General features: G+C 43.0%; 1 protein-coding gene across 2 annotated transcripts in view; it reads left to right on the forward strand.

The window, feature by feature from the left end:
• Positions 1 to 24,331, forward strand: part of ADAMTS19 (ADAM metallopeptidase with thrombospondin type 1 motif 19) — a 128,646-nt gene that overhangs the window by 64,905 nt on the left and 39,410 nt on the right. For both annotated transcript variants that reach the window (XM_080972349.1, XM_080972348.1), the window contains exons 8-13: positions 3,453 to 3,558; positions 12,072 to 12,212; positions 13,949 to 14,099; positions 16,379 to 16,480; positions 19,798 to 19,928; positions 22,361 to 22,533. In XM_080972349.1, coding sequence (XP_080828475.1) covers positions 3,453 to 3,558; positions 12,072 to 12,212; positions 13,949 to 14,099; positions 16,379 to 16,480; positions 19,798 to 19,928; positions 22,361 to 22,533 — 804 coding nt within the window. The remainder of the gene's footprint in view (positions 1 to 3,452; positions 3,559 to 12,071; positions 12,213 to 13,948; positions 14,100 to 16,378; positions 16,481 to 19,797; positions 19,929 to 22,360; positions 22,534 to 24,331) is intronic.

Below are 24,331 nucleotides of genomic sequence, written 5' to 3' on the forward strand. Positions count from 1 at the left end.
GAAATAATAAAGAACACTGGTTTTATATGTTTTGCTTGCAACATGCTTCCAGGTAAGTCATATCTTCCAAAACAGTGAGTCAGGAAATTTTAAATATGAGAAACATCCCACAGATTTTATCTTAACTTGAAATGTTTGGCATCCAAGAATAAGTAGTGATCTTATGCAGTGGCAGAATGAAGAGTTTCTGGTCTACAGAAATATAAAGGTGAGTTCACTTGGTCAAAAATGAAAAGAAAAAAACAGACACACAAAATTTCTAAACTAATGAAAAATATGGCTAAGATAGAAAATAAAATATGGGGATTTGCAGTCTCACTTTCCAAAGTAAATGCAACTTTATGTTATAGTGAAGGAACTGACTGCAAAAGTGCCCCTTGTCATTCTACGAGCTATCTTGCTGCTAAGAGATTATGGAAACCACAACAGATCCTCAAAATATTGTGTATTGGATGGCTGTGCTTTAAGTATAGATTTTTTGTGATGGTGTGTGTTTAGCTGATCATTTATATGTTTGTATATATCAATTTTTAGATTTTTAAAAAAGTGTTTTGTGCATTGTGAATTTCTAAAACATGTTCTGAGTGTCTTGTTAGCCACCTCTGGCATTTTATAAGAAAAGGTGGGGTGTAAAGTGGTTTGAATCAGCAGGTAATCTTCGGCCATCCAGATTTTGTTGAGTTGCAGTCCCAGGTCCCCTAACACTCTTTTGAACAAACAAACAGCCTTACATCTCGGACGGGAATAGTTTTGAGATATATATCTCATTAGTATAGCCTAAGCCCAAAGGGAAACTTTCCAAAGTAAAATTGATTTTTCCTCTGTATTGCTAGGAACTTTTTGAAAAAAATGTTTTCACTGAGAACACTGCTTAGTAAGTTTCCTATTGTATTGCCTCCAGTATGCCTCAACAGGGTGGTGCTGTGATCTAAACCACAGAGCCTAGGGCTTGCCGATCGGAAGGTCGGCAGTTTGAATCCCCACGACGGGGTGAGCTCCCGTTGTTCGGTTCCAGCTCCTGCCCACCTAGCAGTTCAAAAGCATGTCAAGTGCAAGTAGATAAATAGGTACAGCTCCGGCAGGAAGGTAAACAGCGTTTCCATGCACTGCTCTGGTTCACCAGAAGTAGCTTAGTCATGCTGGCCACATGACCCGGAAGCTGTCTGCGGACAAACGCCGGCCCCCTTGGCCTATAGAGTGAGATGAGTGCGCAACCCCAGAGTTGTCCACTACTGGACCTAATGGTCAGGGGTACCTTTATCTTTAGATAAATAGGTACCACTCCGGCGGAAAGGTAAACGGCGTTTCCATGCACTGCTCTGGTTCACCAGAAGCGGCTTAGTCATGCTGGCCACATGACCCGGAAAAACTGTCTGCGGACAAACGCCGGCTCCCTTGGCCTGTAAAGTGAGAAGAGCGCCGCAACCCCAGAGTCATCTGCAACTGGACCTAACAGTCAGGGGTACCTTTACCTTAAGCCTCTACAAGAAGACACGATCATTGTTAAATGCTCCGAAATAAAAATCACAAACGTAAATAAGTGTATATGTGGGGGGTTTTTTGGAGGGGGGGGGGTTGCTCAGTATATCATCTAACCATACTCCGGGCTACTGTGCTTGAGAGAAAACAATGGAGGCATTGTAGCAGAGGTTTGTCTGTGCGCTGACAGACATACTAAAACATTTGGACCATGTTAAGAATTGTTTTTCCTGCTCATTTTAAATGAGGTGCTAACTTGGGAGACCTTTGCCCCTCTTTCTCCAGCTTCCTACTCAGTGATGTTGTGATACACATGATGTAAAAAAACAAACAAAAAACTAAAAACGCTGAGCACAGCCAAGGAATCCTCCTTTCTCCCAAACTTTTAATACTGCTAATAATTTTGTTGCAACCAGAATGTGGCCGGCTTGTGTAGCAGATTGCTTTTTCAGAAGAAAAAAAAACCCCTTAAGCTCAGTCCAGCTGAAACACTTTAGAAACGGAGCAATTTGGTTCTTACCTTATGGAAGCATTAGAGATGTATGTGTGTGTCTTGCAGCCTCTGCTGTTTTGCATTCCTTCCCCCTACTTTTTGCCTAATTTAGCTTTGCAGTGGATGACAGAAAGTTATACTGAGGAGATATTGGTTCATTCAGCTATGAAGCTGAGTCATTTTTCACCTGTCACTAATCTCACTGTAATTTACCTATCAGGGTTGCTATAAAGCAGGCATGGCCAAACTCAGCCCTCCAGGTGTTTTGGGACTACAATTCCCATCATCTCTGACCACTGGTCCTGTTAGCTAGGGATGATGGGAGTTGTAGGCCAACAACATCTGGAGGGCCAAGTTTGGCCATGCCTGCTATAAAGGGTTGCTTCTTTGTGTGCTTCCTCAAGAGGTCCGGAGGGTGGCAACACGAGAACGGGGCCTTCTCTGCAGTGGCTCCCCATCTATGGAACACTCTCCCCAGGGAGGTTTGACTGGCACCTTCATTATACACCTTTAGGCACCAGGCAAAAATGTTCCTTTTTAACCAGGCCTTTGGTTGATTTGATTGACATCCTATGCCCTTTTAAAATGTTTTTTTTTTGGGGGGGGGGTTATTGGGTGGTTGTTATTTTGATTCTATAATTTGTGGCTTTATATTTTGATTTTGTTCTGTGCACCGCCCTGAGACCTCCGGGTATATAAATAAAATAATATAAAATATAACATAATAAAGATTGGGTGGTCATAGGCAAACCTATACAGTGGTACCTCAGGTTACATATGCTTCACGTTACATACGCTTCAGGTTACACACTCCGTTAACCCAGAAATAGTGCTTCAGGTTAAGAACTTTGCTTCAGGATGAGAACAGAAATCGGGCTCCGGCGGCGCGGCAGCAACAGGAGGCCCCATTAGCTAAAGTGGTGCTTCAGGTTAAGAACAGTTTCAGGTTAAGTACCGACCTCCGGAACGAATTAAGTACTTAACTTGAGGTACCACTGTACTGTACAGGCTTTTTTGAGCTCCTTAGGGGAAGACCTCTGCGGTGGCTTCTGGTTATGAAATGATATCCCCATAGAGGATAATAATAATAATAATAATAATAATAATAATAATAATAATAATAATTTCTACCCCTCCCATCTGGCTGGGTTTCTGCAGCCACTTTGGGTGGCTTTCAACAAAACATTAAAAACAGAATAAAACTCCAAACATTAAAAACTTCCCTACTTTATGTCATCTGGGTGCTTTTGAGTGGGAAAAATCAGATCCTTCTTCAATACATCAGGTCATTCATTACACACATTACAGCTGTCCTTTTGTAGCATGCTGCCTTTTGTAAAAGTCATGTTGACAGCAAGTTTGCAGGTTTGCAACATACCGGAAAACAATATTGTTCTTATATAGCACGTGTGCACCAAAACACTGTAAGTGAATAAAAATAAGAAGTGTAGTGATTACCTGTGATCCTTGTGTTTTCTAGGTATAGCGTATCTGAATGGCATGTGCAGCGAAAAGCGGAAATGCATTGTTGCAGAGGATAACGGCTTGAATCTCGCATTTACTATTGCCCATGAAATGGGTCACAAGTAAGTAGATAAAACAAGCATGATTCAACTTTATGTTGGCGTTCCAAGTTAAACACTGTTAGTAGTCTGAAAAGGGAGATTTGGTATTCATGTGTACATTTAAATAAATAAACCCTTCTTACCTATATTTGAAACCTCCGGGTATAGGGCAGTATATAAATTCAATTATTATTATTATTATTATTATTATTATTATTATTATTATTATTAATTATTAATTATTATTATTAATTATTATTATTAATAATAATAATAGATGACAGATGGCCACCCAACCTCTGCTTAATAACCCTGAAGGAAGGAGAATCCACTACATGTGAAAGTACTTGGCTGGTGTTGGATATATTCAATAAACAGTTTTGAGATGATTTGGGATGAACAACTAGAATTAAACTAGTAAATAAATGAAAGGCAAATGAAATTTCAGTTGACATCTGATTTGGGAATGTTTGAAGTATTTAGCTGCTGGTTAGGAGAGCAAAAAGAGCAATAAATCTTATTGTAAAACAAAGTATATTTTTGAATTTCTGGAACTGGAAGCTACACTTAATGTGTTTTCTAGGCATACATGAAATTTCCAAACCCACATGCACCAAATTTAGGGGAACAAAAGGGGATACTCACATTGGTTCATCTAGTGCAGGCATGGCCAAACTTGTGTTTTGGGACTACAGTTCCTATCATCCCTGATCATCATCCTGTTAGATAGGGATGATGGGAGTTGTAGTCCCAAAACAGCTGGAGGGCCAAGTTTGATCATGCCTGATCTAGTGGATCAGGAAAGGTGCTTAACCCCCTAGCCAAAGATTTTCATTTACAAATGCCTCCTCCACCCAACTCCTGTTCTTGTTGTCAAAGAATCTTTTAACGCATTGGTTTTAAATTACATTCTGTAGAACCTTGCGATACTACAACAGGCTTTTGAAGAAGATTGCTCTGGTGAAAACCACATTGGCTTCTCTTGGTTATAGACCAAAACACAGAGAAAAGTTGCCCTTCAGGAAGTTATCTTGGTCCTGTCCTGGCTGGAAGGGACAGAAAGTACAAGATGTCTCTGTGTATATGTGTGAGTGAATGTGGGGCCAATCAATGAAGGCTTCTCAAAGGGTTTGTCTGATCCTGACTGTTTCTTTTGTCTGAGGTTCTGCATGTGTGCATTCTGCAGCCAACATCCACCGTTTGCTCTGTGGATAGTTGCAGCTGATGACGCTTGTATAGTCAGCAAGCATGCAGTTGTGTGGTATTGGCTATGGCACCCCAACATCTTCATAGCCATTAATGGGGAGATTTCTCTGCTCCTACTAGACAGGGTGTCAAATATGGCTTGCGAAACCATTTGTTTTAGGAAAATGCCAACCGGCCGATGTCACTCTGACGATTCTACATTGTCTGCCCATTTCCCTGCTTGTGATCAGCATCCTGGAAACACAAAGCGTGCCAGTGGCATTCCTTTCAGTCGATCATTGTTGTGTGTCAAAGCCCCCAAGCCACCCCCAGGAGAATAAAGATACAAGGACACAGAATTTAGGTTAATGTTAATGGGCAAATTTAGGCCACAACTTTATTGCTTACAGAGTGTGAGCGGTATTGGCTTAGGCACTGGCACCAACAGACTATATCTGACTCCCTGCCCACCTTACAGAAACCACCAGTAGGGGGAGCCCTGCCAATGTGGATCGACTCAAGCATCCCCTGGGTTCCCGATGGGGTCGTGGCATTGCTCTAGTCCATGGGCAGGCAAACTAAGGCCCGGGGGCCTGATCCAGTCCAATCGCCTTCCAAATCCGGCCTGCGGATGGTCCGGGAGTCAGCGTGTTTTGACATGAGTAGAATGTGTCCTTTCATTTAAAATGCATCTCTGGGTTATTTGTGGGGCCTGCCTGGTGTTTTTACATGAGTAGAATGTGTGCTTTTATTTAAAATGCATCTCTGGATTGGACACGGGTGGCGCTGTGGGTTAAACCACAGAGCCTAGAACTTGCTGATCAGAAGGTCGGCGGTTCAAATCCCCGTGACGGGGTGAGCTCCCGTTGCTCAGTCCCTGCTCCTGCCAACCTAGCAGTTTGAAAGCATGTCAAAGTGCAAGTAGATAAATAGGTACTGCTCCGGCGGGAAGGTAAACGGCATTTCCGTGCGCTGCTCTGGTTCGCCAGAAGCGGCTTAGTCATGCTGGCCACATGACCCAGAAGCTGTACGCCGGCTCTCTCGGCCAATAAAGCGAGATGAGTGCCGCAACCCCAGAATCGGTCACGACTGGACCTAATGGTCAAGGGTCCCTTTACCTTTTTATCTTTGGATTATTTGTGGGGCATAGGAATTCGTTCATATATTTTTTTTTCAAAATATAGTCCGGCCCCCCACAAGGTCTGAGGGGCAGTGGACCGGCCCCCTGCTGAAAAAAATTGCTGACCCTCCGCAGGCTTCGGATGAGATCCACACCCCCAGATTCCTTTAATGGAATACCTTTGATCATGGAGGGGCAGCTGATGGCCGCCCCTCCTCTCCACCCTACAACGCTATTCCAATGCCTAACCGCCAAACCTTACAAAGTTGTGACAATTGCTACGAGGCAGGCGAAAACATCCCCAGCAAACACACAACACATTCTTTCTTTCAGATACTGCTGTGTGCTCTGCCTTTCCACTGTCCCCAGAAGTCTTGTTATTATACTAACTTTGGGGCAGGCAGGGGATCGCATTAGCTTTACAGCCGTTATTGCCCAAGCATTTTGAGAGCAGCGAGTGTTACAGAACCGAAAGCGGAGCACCAGCAAATAAAACAGAGCAATAAGGCGACAGGCCAGCCAAACCACAATTCACCCAACAACACTAAAAGTGTACATTGGATATGGATAAGCGGTAACGCTCCAGATTTATAGATTTATTTTTATTCACAGATATCCTGCACAAGTGAACACCAACTTTCCTCAAGCTTAGGAAAGATATTTGAGATGAAAATTTAGTATCCAAGAGAGAATTAGAAGAGAAGTAGGGCAAAGATGGAAAAGAGATTAATAAGAGGAATATTCTTGCTATTGCAATTCAGCTTTAAAACCTGATAAGAGATTTCCCCCTAATATGTTTGCTTATTCATACACTGTCCTTCATCTGAGAATCACAGGTCCCAAGGGCAGAGCTCCTCTCTGGTAGATAGCCTGCTTCTGCTGCCAACAGATTGCAGGATTGCACCCCAAAGCAATGAATTTTTTATCTAAAGTCCTGAATTGCTTCAATAGCCAAGAACAGAAAAGCATCCACAGTTGGATGTTCTTACAGATACCTTCTTTTTCGGCCATAACTCGTAGCTGAGTAAGATTGCCTTCCATGAATATTGTCTTAACGGTGTGTCCGTAAGTGACTGCAAAGGCCAATTCTGGATACTCATGCCATCAGAATAGAGCCTTACTGCGAAGATTGTGCATTGATCAGTGTACACTGATCTCCACACACAGAATAAATTCATGCACAAGAGTCTTCCAAAAACCCATCCAGAATTGACGGATACCTGGAGTGCAACTCTGTGCATGTCTACTCAGATAACAGTCCCACTGTGTTCATGTGAGATACAGATTGCTCCGTTGATTGTGGCATCCTCAATGACAACAACAGTTATGCGCGACATCCTGTTTGGCCAGGAATGGAACAATAAGAGCCCTTAGTTATACTGTTAGTTAGCTGTTTGGGATCAGATGAAAATTCCAAACTGGTTTTTAAAGTCATCCTTACAGAGAGTGCATTGCAATCGTCAATCCATGAGATTACTGAGGCATAAATATTGGCCCAGGTGTTAAAAAACCATAACACACAAGGTGTAAATGGGAGAAAAATGTACCCTTAGCTATTGCAGACGCAACCTAGCCAATTCAGGAACATTGCTAGATCCCAACAGCACACTCACCTGGTACACCCGATTCTACGAGGGATCGTAATCCCCATCTAGAATCAAGTGTTCTGAAATAAAAAAACCCAGAATGAAAGCACATTGTAAATACATATAACACAGACAATTAATAATAATAATAATAATAATAATAATATCTTTATTGTCAATTACCTCTTGGATTATGTAAATAGGGGCCGCAAACTCCTTACTTGTACAGTTTCTGCATAAACTTTTAGTGAGTCATATAGGCCTCTCCAGTCAGCCACAAATATTCACACATTAGATTCTGACAAATGACACAATGACATACAAGACGCCTGGGATTCACTAGTATTTTCCACTTTCATTGACCTTTTGAACAGATGTTTTTAACTTTGGGGTAGTTTAAGTCTTCTCTGTTAAACAACTAGGTTGCTGCTTATAATAAGATTCTGGCTCTTCAGCTTCTGCTTTCCTTTCTGTTCAATTTAATTGGTACTTTTTGCAAGCAGTATTATTTGGGAGTCTTCTATAGCTACACGACAAGGTTTCTGTGTTTTGGAATCTGTGTGAAAGTGCAGACCATTCTTATGCATGTCTGCCCAAAATAAACCCCCCATTGAGTTCGATGGACCTGATTCACAGGCCTGTATGTGTAAAATTTTGGTCTTAATTTTTGCTTTGGTGATGATCCACTTTAGTGAGGGCAAACCGTATCGGAAAGGCAAACAGCAATCCAACAGTTGTCATCAATATCATACCATAATTTATTCACACACAAATGTTCTACTATTACCCAAGTGGGAATCACTGTCTTGAGTTTGTCAGGAAGAACTCTTACGACAATTCGTAAAAACGCTTGCTTACAAATGTGGATTAAAGTTCCTTTTTTGGCACCACCATGCAATGGTTTTTGTTTCCACTATCACTCCCTAGGAAACCCTCAGAGCCCCAGAATGCTTCCTTACTCCATTTTGAATCCAAGAAGTATAGTTACTTTTTAAATGTACACAGTTATTATTATGGTTGATGTTGTCAAATCAAAACTTGCCCCTTGTCATCTGGCAGCGTGGCTTGATTGAAGTTACAGTGGTACCTCAGGTTACATACACTTCAGGTTACATACGCTTCAGGTTACAGACTCCGCTAACCCAGAAATAGTGCTTCAGGTTAAGAACTTTGCTTCAGGGTGAGAACAGAAATCGGGCTCCGGCGGCACAGCAGCAGCAGGACGCCCCATTATCTAAAGTGGTGCTTCAGGTTAAGAACAGTTTCAGGTTAAGTACGGACCTCCAGAATGAATTCAGTACAGTGGTACCTCTAGATATGAATGGGATCCGTTCCGGAACCCTGTTCGCATCTAGAGGTAAACGTAACTAGCGATGGCGCGTCTGCGCACACGCACGCCGGTTTTTGCCGCTTCTGCGCATGCGTGTGACGTCATTTTGAGCGTCTGCGTATGCACAAGCGCCAAAACCCAGAGGTAACGCGCTCCGTTACTTCGGGGTTGCCGAGGAGCGCAACTCGAACGCGCTCAACTCGAAGCATATTTAACTCAAGGCATGACTGTACTTAACCTGAGGTACCACTGCAGTAGGGATAGAGCATGGGTAGGCAACTAAGGCCCGGGAGCCAGATCCAGCCCGATCGCCTTCTAAATCCGGCCTGCAGATGGTCTGGGAATCAGTGTGTTTTTACATGAGTAGAATGTGTCCTTTTATTTAAAATGCATCTCTGGGTTATTTGTGGGACATAGGAATTCATTCATTTCCCTCCCCCCAAAATATAGTCCGGCCCCCCACAAGGTCTGAGGGACAGTGGACCGGCCCCCTGCTGAAAAAGTTTGCTGACCCCTGAGATAGAGAATACTGTAGTATCTGCTGGGAGTAATGAAACAGACTTTGAAAAACACACACACAACAAACAAACAAAACTTAGGCTACAGTCTCGATGCAACCAGTCATTAATATGCCTGTGTCATCACAGAAATACTGGATTTGTTGTGCAAGATTTCGTTCGGCTTTAGTTTTGGCTGGATTATTGGCTGACAGGAGTGTGTTAGTTGGGCTGTCAGTTCAGGATGTTTTAACGTAAGGATGCCTGGCAAGAAAAGCTCTTTGACAGATGGAAACTGGTTTGCTCTGCAGGAGGGAAAGTGCAGAATTCACAAACTTTGGATCTGGGCCAGACGGCTACAATTGTTGGTGTGAGGTGGAGGAGAGAGAGAGAGAGAGAGAGAGAGAGAGAGAGAGAGAGAGAGCGGGATTTGCATTACGTTGTAGTCTTAGTAGCTACGATGCTTCCCTAAAATTAGTTTATCTGATTTGTGCAACTTGAGAAACCCAGAACGTACAATCCTTATATGCAGCCTTAGCTGTGCTGTTAATCTAGTTGGTTTTTCAACCCCACATCTCTCCAGTCTTCCTTCTTTCCCTCCACCTTCTTTTTTCCCTCCACCAAAAAGTTATAAGGAGTCAGCCTTCAGAAGCGGTATTTCTGAATCTTTTCAAGCTTTGAAATGGTGAATATTGGGATGGGTAGACAGTCGTTTATTTAATAAGATGGGGTGGGGGTGGGGAGCAAATAACATATATTTTGTCCATGCTTCCCTGTGGAAAAGATGCTTGTTAGAGACATTGGGCATTAAATGCGTTTTGAGAGAGGGAATTATTGTTTTTTGTTGTTCTCATTTTTATTATGTATTTTGTGGTTTTTATATTGCCATTTTATGTTGTGATCTATGGATATATACAAATTTAATAAAATAAATAAATAAATAATTCATTTCACTTCTATATCGCTTTCATTTTTTAAAAAATATATATCAGAAAGTGGTTTACAACCTATGTTAAAATGTCAAACCCAGAATAAAACATTGCAAAAGAAAGTCAGATATAAATTATACATTCAAAACAACACAATTAACAAGAAACTAAATTGTTTCTTAAAGATTTCAAAATAAAACATTACAAATTAGGTCATTGCAGAGTGCAGATTTAACACAACCAAGTTAGAAATAAATACCTTATTTCAAAAGAAAACATTACTAGAGGAAATCAAATATAAAATGCATATTTAAAACAGCGTAACTGGCAAGCGAATCAAGTATTACAGTGGTACCTCAGGTTAAGTACTTAATTCGTTCCGGAGGTCTGTACTTAACCTGAAACTGTTCTTAACCTGAAGCACCACTTTAGCTAATGGGGCCTCCTGCTGATGCCGCGCTGCCGGAGCACGAATTCTGTTCTCATCCTGAAGCAAAGTGCTTAACCTGAAGCACTATTTCTGGGTTAACAGAGTCTGTAACCTGAAGCGTATGTAACCCGAGGTACCACTGTATTGTAAACATAGAACATATATCTGGTGCTGCTGCTGCCAATGCTGGTTCATGGAGGGCGGTGGTTGTGGAACCTCAGGCTTGATGACCTTGGTTTGCACTAAGACACAGCCAAGATGCTCTTGGCCCTCTTCAGCAGCCTCAGTTTTTGTAGCTGGAGTCAGTCAGGTGGGGAAAGGCTTGCAAGGCAGGGAGCAACATTAGCAGTTCTGAAATTTACTCAGTTCTCAGAATTTAAGCAGCCTAACTTCTGAGCAGACCTGCAACCAACAGTCTTGTTGAGCTTGCTTCATGAAGGCTGCAGTCCTAACCACATCTGAAGTCCTGTTCAATTTAGTGAGCTTCCTATGAGGATTTCAGTCTTTAGCAGCAAGTTTCATTAAACTTGGGACGCGGGTGGCGCTGTGGGTAAAACCTCAGCGCCTAGGACTTGCCGATCGCATGGTCGGCAGTTCGAATCCCCGCGGCGGGGTGCGCTCCTGTCGTTCGGTCCCAGCGCCTGCCAACCTAGCAGTTCGAAAGCACCTCCGGGTGCAAGTAGATAAATAGGGACCGCTTACCAGCGGGAAGGTAAACGGCGTTCCGTGTGCTGCGCTGGCTCGCCAGATACAGCTTGTCACGCTGGCCACGTGACCCGGAAGTGTCTGCGGACAGCGCTGGCTCCCGGCCTCTAGAGTGAGATGAGCGCACAACCTTAGAGTCTGGCAAGACTGGCCCGTACAGGCAGGGGTACCTTTACCTTTACCTTCATTAAACTTGGTGGGACAAACTTTTTAGTCAGATGTACTAATCTGCTGAATAACTGTGAACAACTACAACGTGTTGCCACCAGTGTGTGTGTGTGTGTGTGATTAAATATGGATTATAGGTAAATATATTGGGTCAAATCGTTTTTTAAAGAGAAATATTATGTACATATGAATATCGCTTACTGGGAAGTACCGTATTTTTTGCTCTATAAGACTCACTTTTTCCCTTCTAAAAGGTAAGGGGAAATGTGTGTGCGTCTTATGGAGCGAATGCAGGCTGCGCAGCTATCCCAGAAGCCAGAACAGCAAGAGGGATTTCTGCTTTCCCTGCGCAGCGATCCCCCTTGCTGTTCTGGCTTCTGAGATTCAGAATATATTTTTTCTTGTTTTCCTCCTCCAAAGACTAGGTGCGTCTTGTGGTCTGGTGCATCTTATAGAGTGAAAAACATGGTATGTCTATTTTGAAAGGGAGGAGGAAACTACTGCCTTTCTGTGAGCAGTTTAAAAACTATTTCTATATTTCCCTCTTAAAATAAGCTCTACTTTCAATGCTTTCACATTTTTAGCATGGGAATAAATCATGACAATGACCACCCATCTTGTGCAGATGGTCTCCATATCATGTCTGGAGAATGGATCAAAGGGCAGAATCTTGGAGATGTTTCCTGGTCCCGGTGCAGCAGGGAAGATCTGGAAAGATTTCTCAGGTAATTCATTCAAGAAGTGGAATTGCTTAATGTCAGCTTTTACATCTATTCATTTATTTTCTTTGATGGCTATAAATTTCAGACATGCCAAGTTTTCAGCACCCTGCAGCAGCTTCTGTATCAGGTTCAATAGGTACTGTTGAACAGTTTTGAAAGTGTGGTATCTCAGCTTTCAGTATTATTGGATTATCCAGCAAGAGAACATGAGAGCTAATTGAAGGAAGAGGATAGAAATATAAATAAATAAATAAATTTTATCTATATCCCGCCCTGCCTAGCTGAAGCCAGGCTCAGAGCGGCTAACAACAGTAAAATGATAACACATTCTAAAATCATTTCATTATAAAATTAATTCAAATCAGATTAATGGCAACCATTGGGCTAGAGTTCTGTGAGGATTACCAAAGGAGGGAATCAGGCTGTGCCCTGGCCAAAGGCCTGGTGGAACAGCTCTGTCTTGCAGGCCCTGCGGAAAGATATCAAGTCCTGCAGGGCCCTAGTCTCTTGTGACAGAGCGTTCCACCAGATCAATTTTTAAAGGTTTACTCAGCTATGTTCAAAGCGAGAGGAAGAACAAGCAAGTAGGAGGTCCCTTGTGTGGAGAAGATGGAGAAAGGCTGTTGGGTGACAGAGAGAAGGTGGAACTGCTCAACCACCTACTTTTCAGAGGTTGGACGGACACCTGTCATGTATGATGTGGTTGAGATTGCAGGGCGTTGGACTAAATGACCCTAGGAGTCCCTTCCAACTCTACAATTCTGTGATTCTTTGTATTTTACAATAAAGGTTCTTATATTCAAGATGGGACGCTGGTGTCGCTGTGGTCTAAACCACTGAGCCTCTTGGGCTTGTGAATCAGAAGGTTGGTGGTTCGAATCCCTGCGACAGGGTGAGCTCTCGTTGCTCAGTCCCAGCTCCTGCCAACCTAGCAGTTCGAAAGCATGCCAGTGCAAGTAGATAAATAGGTACCACTGTGGTGGGAAGGTAAATGGCATTTCCATGCGCTCTGGCTTCCGTCACAGTATCCCATTGCTCCACAAGCGGTTGAGTCTCCTGCTGGCCACATGACCCAGAAAGCTGTTTGTGGACAAATGGCGGCTCCCTTGGCCTGAAAGCAAGATGATCACCACAACCCCATAGTCGCCTTTGACTGGACTTAACCGTCCAGGGATCCTTTACCTTATGTTCAAAGACACGTCTGTTCAAAATGGGGCAGAGCAATTTCATTCAATGTTCATTTTTGGAATATTAGAGAGCAAGCTAATGGTCCAATCCAGCATAGAAGGCCCAGAAAATACTGTTCATGAATTCTCTGGCAGGAGTCTGGATCCAACAATGAGGCCTGCCCATGTGTTGGGTTGGATTAGGGACTGTGTGCAAAAAAATAGGAATTAAATGCAGATGTTCACCTGGCTTAATTGATGTATCTTTACAAGGGAAATCTCTTCCATTAGATTTTGTTTGTTTTATTTTTATTCCCCCCACCCAATTTATATTGAATAGCTGGTTAATTTGAAACAATATGTGAATTATGCAAGTTCATGGTCATAATTTGTTAGTTCAACCTTTACACTAATTTAAAACCTTAGCGTTTCACTAAATGAAACAGAATGGTTCTCTAAGCGTTCACTTTAAGATGTATAATTCCTTCTTTGTAGTGTGTGCATGTTTTATGTCAGTACAATAACCAGCCTCTATTACTATTCACCAACTTCTAAACCTCTTTATACTGCCAGGTCAAAGGCCAGTAACTGTTTGCTACAGACAAATCCCCAGAGCCTTAACTCTGTGATTATTCCTTCAAAACTGCCAGGGATGACATACACTGCAGATGAACAGTGTCAAATTCTCTTTGGACCAACGGCCTCTTTCTGCCAAGAAATGCAGGTAACAATGATGACACATTTTAATTTATCCACTAGCTATTACATCCATTCGTTGGCTTTTTGTGTTCCATAACAACGAGGGGTTGAAAAATAAGAAATATAGAGTGGTTCCAAAATGTTTACTCTTATTAGCTACCCACAGCTACCTTAAATTGTTCCCATCCTCCCTTGCATTTTTCAGTTTATAAAGGTCAGGTGTTTTGTGGCAAGAAGATTGCTGTGTATTCCTAAGGTGAAGCAGATTTGACCCTTTCCTTCGCCCCCTTCCCAGTTCTGCTGTTTTTAGAAAAACAAGGCTGCTGTAACTGAGCTAGAATTTCTGTCACTGAGGAGAAAAATTCCTGGTTTTTGAATAAGACCCAGAGTCAGATTGTAGAGGAAATATATTAAGAGTTTTATCTAATATCACAGCTGATTTTACAGGCAACGTCAGGCCAGAAGGATAAAGCTAGAAGGATCAAAATACACAGAAAGAGCAATTATCTCTAGCAGTTATCTCTGAATATAAACCTAGCTGCATATATTGCTTAAGATATACAGAAGCAGTGAGTATATTCCTGGCTGGCCGGCCCCAAAAACATCTGGGGGGGGGGGAACGGTAACCCACACAAAAGTTTGCCCTTCAGCCATTCTCCGGGCTGCAGCTACCTCAAAGTTTGAAATCAGTGAAGAAATAGATTTCAGTTGATTTTTGTCAGGGAGAGTGAATGAGGCCAGCCTAGTTCCTGATTTGGTCCATGGGGTCACGAAGAGTCGAACACGACTAAACAACAAGCTTGGCTCATGTTCAAGCCAATTAAGTGTGATCCATGAGGACCTCATCCATCTCTAGCTCTTAAGCCTAAACTTGTATTTCCAGGAGCCAGAATACTAGCTAATTACCATAACCATGCCTGAATCCTTGGCATGAGTGGGATTAGGATGGCAGAAGATGGAAAGAGAAACCAGTGCATTTTTAAAATTTACATGAGCTAGTTGGGAATTCCTTCCTCGTTTTGAATTGTGATCTACAGCATCCATGACTTGAGTGCACAGATTTTATTCTGTGACCAAAGCATAGTTTTTATTTATATCCAATCTTGGCAGAGTTCGATCACATTCTGTTTATTGCCTTTAAAAGCAGCCACTTTCTCGTGAAATAGACAAAGCACTTTTGCCCAGGCAGACTCATTATATTCATTATTCTGTGAACTGCCCTGGGACCCCTGGGTATAGGGCAGTATATAAATTCCAAGAAGAAGAAGAAGAAGAAGAAGAAGAAGAAGAAGAAGAAGAAGAAGAAGAAGAAGACGCGGGTGGCGCTGTGGGTTAAACCACAGAGCCTAGGGCTTGCCGTTCAGAAGGTTGGCGGTTTGGATCCCTGCGACAGGGTGAGCTCTCGTTGCTCAGTCCCTGCTCCTGCCAACCTAGCAGTTCGAAACCACATCAAAGTGCAAATAGATAAATAGGTACCGCTCCAGCGGGAAGGTAAACGGCGTTTCCATGCGCTGCTCTGGTTCACCAGAAGCAGCTTAGTCATGCTGGCCACATCACCCGGAAGCTGTACGCCGGCTCCCTCGGCCAATAAAGCAAGATGAGCACCACAACCCCAGAGTCAGTCACGACTGGACTTAACTGTCTGGGGTCCCTTTACCTTTACCCCTCTTCAGCAAGGGCTCACGGGACAGCTTTTCCCCATGAGCCCATCACACGGAGAGGATACTGGGCAAAACCTTGCTGTCAGGGAACTGCCATCAGTGCCAGAGGGAGAGAGCAAAATCCAGAGGGATTCCAGAGAGCGTCCCGGGATTGGGAGAGGCAGCCCATCTTCTGGGGAAGAGAATCAGCGTAGCACCAGTGGAGAAGGGGGGCAGATGGGGGAAGCGGCGAGGCGGTCCCATGACTCCTTGCCGGGGACCAGCGGGGAGAGTAGCGGTCCTCCGCTGCCTACGCCCTCCTTGCGCAGAAGGCTTTCGCGCAGAGAGAGTAGGAGGAGACTAGGCGTCAAAGAGCTTCTTTGCTGGAAGAAGTTTAAGAAACGCCCACTGACGGATTCTGCCAGCAATTGAGACAGCCACGGGTGAGTGGCTGTCCGGACAGAAAAGGTTCACTCAGGCAACCCAGCCAGGTGTTTGCACCGGCTTACACACGAGCAACCCCTAGAACCACTACACTTGCCTAGTATTTTGCTGCAATCTATGGGCCACAGCACCACCGGTCAATGGCATCCTGTGCTTATTGGGCACGGAACGGGACTTAAATACTAACTTTTACATTCTTACTGTCTGTTTTCCTCCCCAGCATGTTATTTGCACTGGATTATGGTGCAAGGTGGAAGGGGAGAAGGAATGCAAAACTAAGCTGGACCCACCAATGGATGGAACTGATTGTGACAGTGGAAAGGTACATTGCAACCTTACTCTAAGGAAGTCACATTTGTGTAGCGGCTTTTTGGTTGGTTGTTTCGCAGTTTTTTTCCTGACCTTAATTCTGGAGTGTAAAACCCGCCAATTGGATTGTGAAGCAAAAAAAAAAAAGCATGCTTTCTTTGCTTTTAAATGGCGTGTGCATATGGCAGAGTGGGCATCATCTTTGAAGAGAAATTCATTTCTGTATAGATAGTGACTGTTTAAATAGTACTTACCAACAGTGGCGTAGCGTGGGGGGTGCAGGGGGGGCCGGCCGCACCGGGCGCAACATCTGGGGGGGGCCGCGCGCTCGCACTCGCAGCTCTCTGCCCCTACCTGGCTCACTCACTCTCTCTCACTGCAGTGCTGGCTGTGCGAATCCGAGCCGAGCCGCTGGGTCGCCGCCCACTATGGAGGGGGTGGGTGCCAGGCATGCGGTGCAGAGAGAGAGCGAGGGACTATCTGGGGGAGGGACAGTGCAGCGACCGCCCAGCGCAGCGCTGAGCGCGGGAGAGAACCACACCAGACCAGCCCAGGCAGCAGCAAGAAGAAGCTGGCAGCGGCGGCAGGTTAGGGGTTAGGGGGCGCAAATTACTTGCCTTGCCCCGGGTGCTGACAACCCACGCTACGCCGCTGCTTACCAACGGCAGGTTTGAAAGGTTCTTGAATTAATCTGAAGCCCAGTTAATTGGGTCGACCTTTTGTTGATTAAAAAGTTTTTAAGTTTCATTTTCTCTAACAAATCGATTGATTTAACTATTGAAGCCATCACTGATATACAATGGGACTCTAGTATCTTTCCCAGTAATTCTTTGGCCCATGATGAAATGCGTAAGACGAGAACTTCAGGATAACACATTTATTAGGCTGTAAGAAATAGGTTGTCTTTTTTCCCCTGTGCATGCAATGTATTACTCTTTCTGTATTCCTGACCCAATTTCAAATGCTTCTGCGTGTGTATTATGCATGGCAATTTCATACAACTATATTTTATAATAGAATAAAAATACTTCTTTATGGTCATGCTGCAGGATAAAAACTGGCACCTCGTTTTCTCATTCCATTATGAAGCACATCCAGTACTTGAAACTGAGATCCCTTTTTCAGAAGGAAAATGCAAGTGAATGAAATAAATAGTATTGTGCGAAATCCAAAAGTATTAAAATCAATGGGAAAGTTGTTGGTCACATTTATCTGACAAACCGGCTCCCTTATTTCTGGATTACTGTAATCAGTCAAGTTGCTGCTACTCCCAAAGCCTCACCCCAGAATATTATAAATCCTCGTAACGTATCTGTCTGATGGATTTTGCACTTGTATGTCTTTTTAATACAAAGATGTTTAAAAACTTATGTTACCAAATGCATCTCAAGTGCCTATTAAGAATTCCCAAAGCACCGTATTATTCGTCCGGAATTATTGTCCTAGTTTATTATAACAGTAGCATAAAAATAACTCTTTAATGGGAAACATTCATGAGTCTTGCACAAGCTGTGCATGCTTTTGACTATGTGCAGTCATAAAGTGAAGAAAATCCATATATATTTTCAGTGGGAACGAAAGGTCAGGCAGGCACATAGATTTAAATTGAAGCAAGTGCAAGTAAGGTGTCTGCTTTGTCTCTGTGCTTGTCCAAACTGGAGTGACTGAGATTGCTAAATATACATACTTGGGTCAGTGTAACCCCCCACTCCAGGGCAATATGCCTGGTTTCTGCCCAAACTCAGTTTCTTCGCAGAGGCTTAAAATGGCTGCTATTAGGTAGCTAGGCAAGTTGACAGGGCCCAATGGCAGAGGAAGCCTTCCTGCCAGCGCCAGAGCAAACGGGAAGGTGTGTTCCTGTCATGCGATGGGTCCAAGTCACAGGTCAAGCTGTTTACATGCATTACGGCATTCCCATATATATATATACAGTGGTGCCCCGCAAGACGAATGCCTCGCAAGACGGAAAACTCGCTAGACGAAAGAGTTTTCCGTTTTGGAGGTGCCTCGCAAAACGAATCTGCTATGGGCTTGCTTCGCAAGACGAAAATGTCTTGCGAGTTCCTGGGTTTTTCCCCCCCTTTTCCCCCTCTTTTTCTAAGTCGCTAAGCCGCTTATCTGCTTATCCGATAAGCTGATAAGCAGCTAAAAGCCGCTAAAAGCCGCTAAAAGCCACTAATAGCGCTAATAGCGCTAATCCGCTAATCCGTCAATGGGCTTGCTTCGCAAGACGAAAAAACCGCTAGACGAAGAGACTCCCAGAACGGATTCTTTTCGTCTTGCGAGGCACCACTGTTATATATATATATATATATATATATATATATATATACACACACATACACACACACACACACACACATATATATGGGATATATATGGGATACACACACACACACACACACACACACACAGACATATATGGGATATATATATATATAATTTGCAGCCATGATGTCCCCACAATGGATTACATGGACCTCAAATTCTAAGATAACCAGGTCAAGTTAGGCTAAGCCTTAACTACGTAGTATGTACCATAACTCCTAAAATGCTTCATTTCTAAATACAGTATTTTAGATTGTGCTTCTGGAAAATATTTTTGTACATTACTTTCACAAATATACACATTTCTGTGTGCACTTTCCCACTACTATGAACCCTTTGTATGCATTTTTTTTTTTTTTTTTTTAGAACTTGAACATAAATTTTAACACAAATTCAGTGTGGATTTGAAAAACAGCTGTATTTTGGTTTGCATATTGGTTTGGGAAATGCAAACTCAGTTGGTTTGTAGTAAAATGTGAACTGTAGAAATTTCTACCCCAACTCCAATTGTCCTATTACTACTTGATTAACAGGAAGCACAGTCATTCTACACCAATGGGGGAAAACGAGACTTCCAAAAAGAAAATGTGAAAGTCCCTTTGAGTACCGAATGCCCAGACTTTAGGAATATGATAGCTTTGTCAATAGGCATGAAATGTTACAGGATTCATCCCAATAGTAGGTTTGAGGGAGAAGGGGAATGAGATGTGCATTATGTATTCCAATGTTAGCCTTGCACTCCCATCAAAATGGGCAGAGAAGCAGTTGTGGGACCTGACAATTTCCTTTTTGGTTCTGGTTTTCCTTCTAAGTAGTGAGCTGAGAATACAGAGAGCTGTTTGCATGTATACAGGTGCTGGATCAGAGCTAAAATGGTTACCCTTTCGATGTGGCATATGGTTTGAACAGAATTATTGCAATGAATTATTGCTCATGTGTCCCCTATACACACATACATACATACAGTACACACATTAATCTGAAAATTGACTTTTTAAATAGTGGTGCAAGGCTGGAGAATGTACCAGTAGGACATCATTCGCTGGACGCATGGAGGGTGAATGGAGCGCATGGACCACTTGCAGCAGAACCTGCAACACTGGAGTCAGCAGCCGACAGCGTAGATGCTCAGGGTAGATAACAACAGCTGCAGCTTTTTTTTTTGTCCTTGCAATATTATTTACTAATATAGCTGTACCAACCTGGTTGCGCCCAGATGCACTACATATTGGCAAGTCTTCTTTATTTGCCGAAACTCTTTCTAGCCTCTCCTTCGTCACAAGCCATCCCGGGTTAGGATATAATAAGCAATTGAAAACCATAACGCAGGGCTTGCAATTACAAGTCTTCTAAGTGTGTTTAGCAGAATGTTCTTAGAAGTCCTCTTTTTACATCCATGCTAAATGCGTGAACGTTGGAAGTCGAGGGGCTGCACCCAGGGGACATTGAGGTGGGGGACACCTTGTTCCCCCCCCCAGACCCCAACACAAATCAGGCTGAACTAATTAACGTGGTTAATGAATGAAACCAAATATTGTCTACTTAGCCCTATCCCCTCAATTCTCCAATTGTAATTCTGTTTCTTGTTCACAACAGAGTATAAATAAGAGGCCTGTAACCACGGAGCTTGGATACACATTAGCCATAAACCAGCTATGCACTGTGGAAACCGTGGCCCAGATTCAACCAACCCAAGAGGAAGCCAGGGTAGGGGATCCCGTTCATGCAACAGGGCTTCCCCCTCCAACCACTGCAGCTCCCCCAAATCTGCTCTGAAGGGTCAGAAGAACCCCCAGAACATTGCACAGAGGGAGGAGAGCCGGGGTTGTTCAATAATAATAATAATAATTTATACCCCGCCCATCTGGCTGGGTTTCCTCAGTCACTCTGGCTGGCTCCCAACAGAATAATAATAATAATAATAATAATAATAATAATAATGCCATCAAACATTAAAAACTTCCCTAAACAGGGCTGTCTTCAGATGTCTTCTAAAAGTCAGATAGTTGTTTATTTCCTTGACATCTGATGGGAGGGTGTTCCACAGGGTGGGCACCACTACCAAGAAGGCTCTCTGCCTTGTTCCATGTAGCTTCACAGTGAGGGAGCCGCCAGAAGACCCTCGGAGCTGGACCTCAGTGTCCGGGCTGAATGAAGGGGGTGGAGATGCTCCTTAAGGTATACTGGGCCAAGGCCGTTTAGGGCTTTAAAGGTCAGCACCAACACCTTGAATTGTGCTCGGAAACGTACTAGGAGCCATCTGGTAAGCAGAAAAGTTTGTGCAGACAGAATGATCAGAAGAATGTAATATTGAATTCTCCCCATGATCTATGAAAACTGTCATAGAATCATAGAATTGTGGTGTTGGAAGGGATCCCAAGAGTCATCTCATCCAAACCCCTGCAATGCAGGAATCTCAGCTAAAGCATTCATGAAAGATGGCCATCCAACCTCTGTTATTAAGCTCCAAGGAAGGAGAGTCCACAACCTCCCAAGGGAGACCGTTCCACTGCCGAACAGCTCTTGCAGTCTGAAAGTTCTTCCTGATGTTTAGTCGGAATCTCCTTTCTTGTAACTTGAAGCCACTGGTTTGAGTCCTACCATCCAGAGCAGGAGAAAACAAGCTTATTCGCTTGTGATATTTGAGATATTCATTGAGATATTTGAAGATGGCTATCATATCTCCTCTCAGTCTCCTTTTTTCCAAGTTAAACATACCCAGCTCCTTCAACCTTTCATCATAAGGCTTGGTTTCCAGACCTTTGATCATCTTGGTTACCCTTCTCTGCACACGAGTCCTTTCACTGCATGTGCAGGGACTCCAAATGCAACACTCTTCTCTCTCTTATAATCTGTGATGGAAGGAGGAAGGCTTGCCTATTCTGAATGGTTTCACTCACCTCTAGTTTGGGGCAATAATGTTCCTGCTGAAGATGACCTCAAGACAGTTGCCATTTGAGCCTGCCATTAGTTACCGTCTAGATCAGCGGTTCTCAACCTGTGGGTCCCCAGATGTTGTTGGACTACAACTCCCATCATCCCTGAGCTCTGGCCTTGCTAGCTAGGGGTGATGGGAGTTGTAGTTCCACAACATCTGGGGACCCACAGGTTGAGAAAGTCTGGTCTAGATCATGGGTAGGCAAACTAAGGCACGGGGGCCGGATCCAGCCCAATCACTTTCTAAATCTGGCCCACGGACGGTCTGGGAATCAGCATGTTTTTACATGAGTAGAATGTGCCCTTTTATTTAAAAGGCATATCTGGGTTACTTGTGGAGCCTGCCTGGTGTTTTTACATGAGTGGAATGTGTGCTTTTCTTTAAAATGCATCTCTGGATTATTTGTGGGACATAGGAATCCATTCATATTTTCCCCCAAAAAATATAGCTCGGCCCCCCACAAGGTCTTAGGGACAGTGGACCGGCCCCCTGCTGAAAAAGTTTGCTGACCCCTGGTCTAGATTTCCCTTTTTCCTTGAGTACCTTAAAGCAATCTGTTCCTGCTGTATAAGGTCCTCAAAATATCCCCTGCAAACAAGTTTACTATTTTGGTTTTGTCTTCCCTAGTCCAGCTCATGAAGCGGGGGAATGCCATGGTTCCAGAATACAGTACAAAATATGTGAGAATCCCTCTTGTCCCCCTGGAGTGCCTGCGTTCAGGGACTGGCAATGTCAGGTCTTCAGTGTAAGGGCATCATATCAGAAACATATCCACCAGTGGCAGGCTGCTATTGACGAAGGTAAGCCTATCTCACATTTCTGCTGCTAGCATTGTGCTGATATGTGTTATGCTACTGCAAGTGATTCACACATTAGCAAAAAAAGACAATCTTTTTAAAAATAAATAAATAAACATCTTTACTGAAAGTTCAAAAAGTACATAATTACATGTGCACTGAACGTGGGGAGACATAAATAAAAGAGAGAGAGAGAAAAAGAGAAGCAGATCCCATGTGGAAAGGAAAATAAGGGGGGAGGGGGGGAAACCCAAAACTGTATACTTTACAAGATTGCTATTAAAATAAAAATTAAAAAAATTGTCCCGTCGCACCTTATAGACAAATTAAGTTTGTTCTGGTATAAGCTTTCGTGTGCATGCACACTTCTTTGGATTTTTTTTTTAAAAATATTATTATTATTATTTACTGCGTCAGACCAGCAAGGCTACCTATCTGAAGACTGCTATTGTACTTTACCAGATCTTAATCTATTACAGTATTTGTAAGAATGGATTCCAAATATCATTGAATTTGCTCATGGCAAGTCTGCGTTTATATGCAAGATGTTCATACGTTGCGAGTTTGTATAAGTCTTCAATCCAATCGTAGACGGGAGCTGCATTTTTATTTTTCCAATTCATCAGTATCAGTCTTTTTGCTGTGGAAGGGGCACAGAGAGTCGATTCATATTGTTCTTTTGTAAGGTTCCATGTATATAATTCAAGAGGATATTTTGCTCTGTACATGTAAGCAAAAAAACAACCTGACGACTCAAGTCGTCTTCTTTTTTTTAATGTAATAATTTCAGTTTACATAATACTACAGTGAGCCTATCTCTGTGTAATCCAGTTTCATACTTGTCAGGCCGGGTACACAAAAGAAATAAGAAGAAAGACTGTGGACTTTTTCAAAGGAGAAGGAGGAAGCATGGCTTTTAGCATTCAAATGTTTTACATACCTTGCACTGTATTTTGGCAAGCAACCGCAACTAATGTATATCTTAGTTGGTCATGGAATACGTTCTTTAAAATCCAACATACGGATTGCCAAACCTAAATCCTTTGTATATTGTAGCATTCCCCAACTGTGTGCCTTATGTAAGTTTTGGACTACAAGTCCTATCAGCTGCAGCTGGCAGGAGGGCGGGCTATAGTCCAAATTGTCTTGAGAGCATCAGGTTGGGGAAGGCTTGAACTCAACACAGACTCCAAAGGAAAAAATGTTCGTTTGCATCTTCAAGCTGGGACACAAAAGAATAAAGGAAGAAATAGGAGCATCCTTAATGAGTTCATCCCATTCTTTCCTTTTGAGGTTCAGTTATCTGGCAGCATAGTGGAGTCTGGGGATTGACAGGCCCATCTATCACTGTGGCCTATGGGAGGTGAGGAAAATCAGGATCTGGCCCATCAGCCAGATTGTTACTGAGCCCTGTTGTAGACAATTCTGAGTTTGATGAACCAATGGTCCTAGTCTGATGGTCTAAAAAAATAGAAGTATTTTACATAATACCCTGTTTGGAATGTGAACATTATCAACTCTACAGATGCATTGGCTTCAAATTATCATATGCCTTTTCTACAAAGAAAATAGCTGTTTTTGTTCTGTTAATGTAAAGCCTGAAGATGAATAACACTCATGACATTAAGCTATGCTAGTATTTGAGGATATGTCACAATGCTATGAATTAACCAACCGTTTATTAAATGAAATGTAGATTTCACCTACAGATTTTATCTAACTTCTTTATATTTGATGAGGCTCAATTTCCCCCCCCCCCCCCCCGTGTTTAATGTTTAGGACAGTGTCCTATCATAACCTG

This window comes from Podarcis pityusensis, assembly GCF_964106645.2.
Source record: "Podarcis pityusensis genome assembly, chromosome: 11".
NCBI classification, from domain to species: domain Eukaryota; kingdom Metazoa; phylum Chordata; class Lepidosauria; order Squamata; family Lacertidae; genus Podarcis; species Podarcis pityusensis.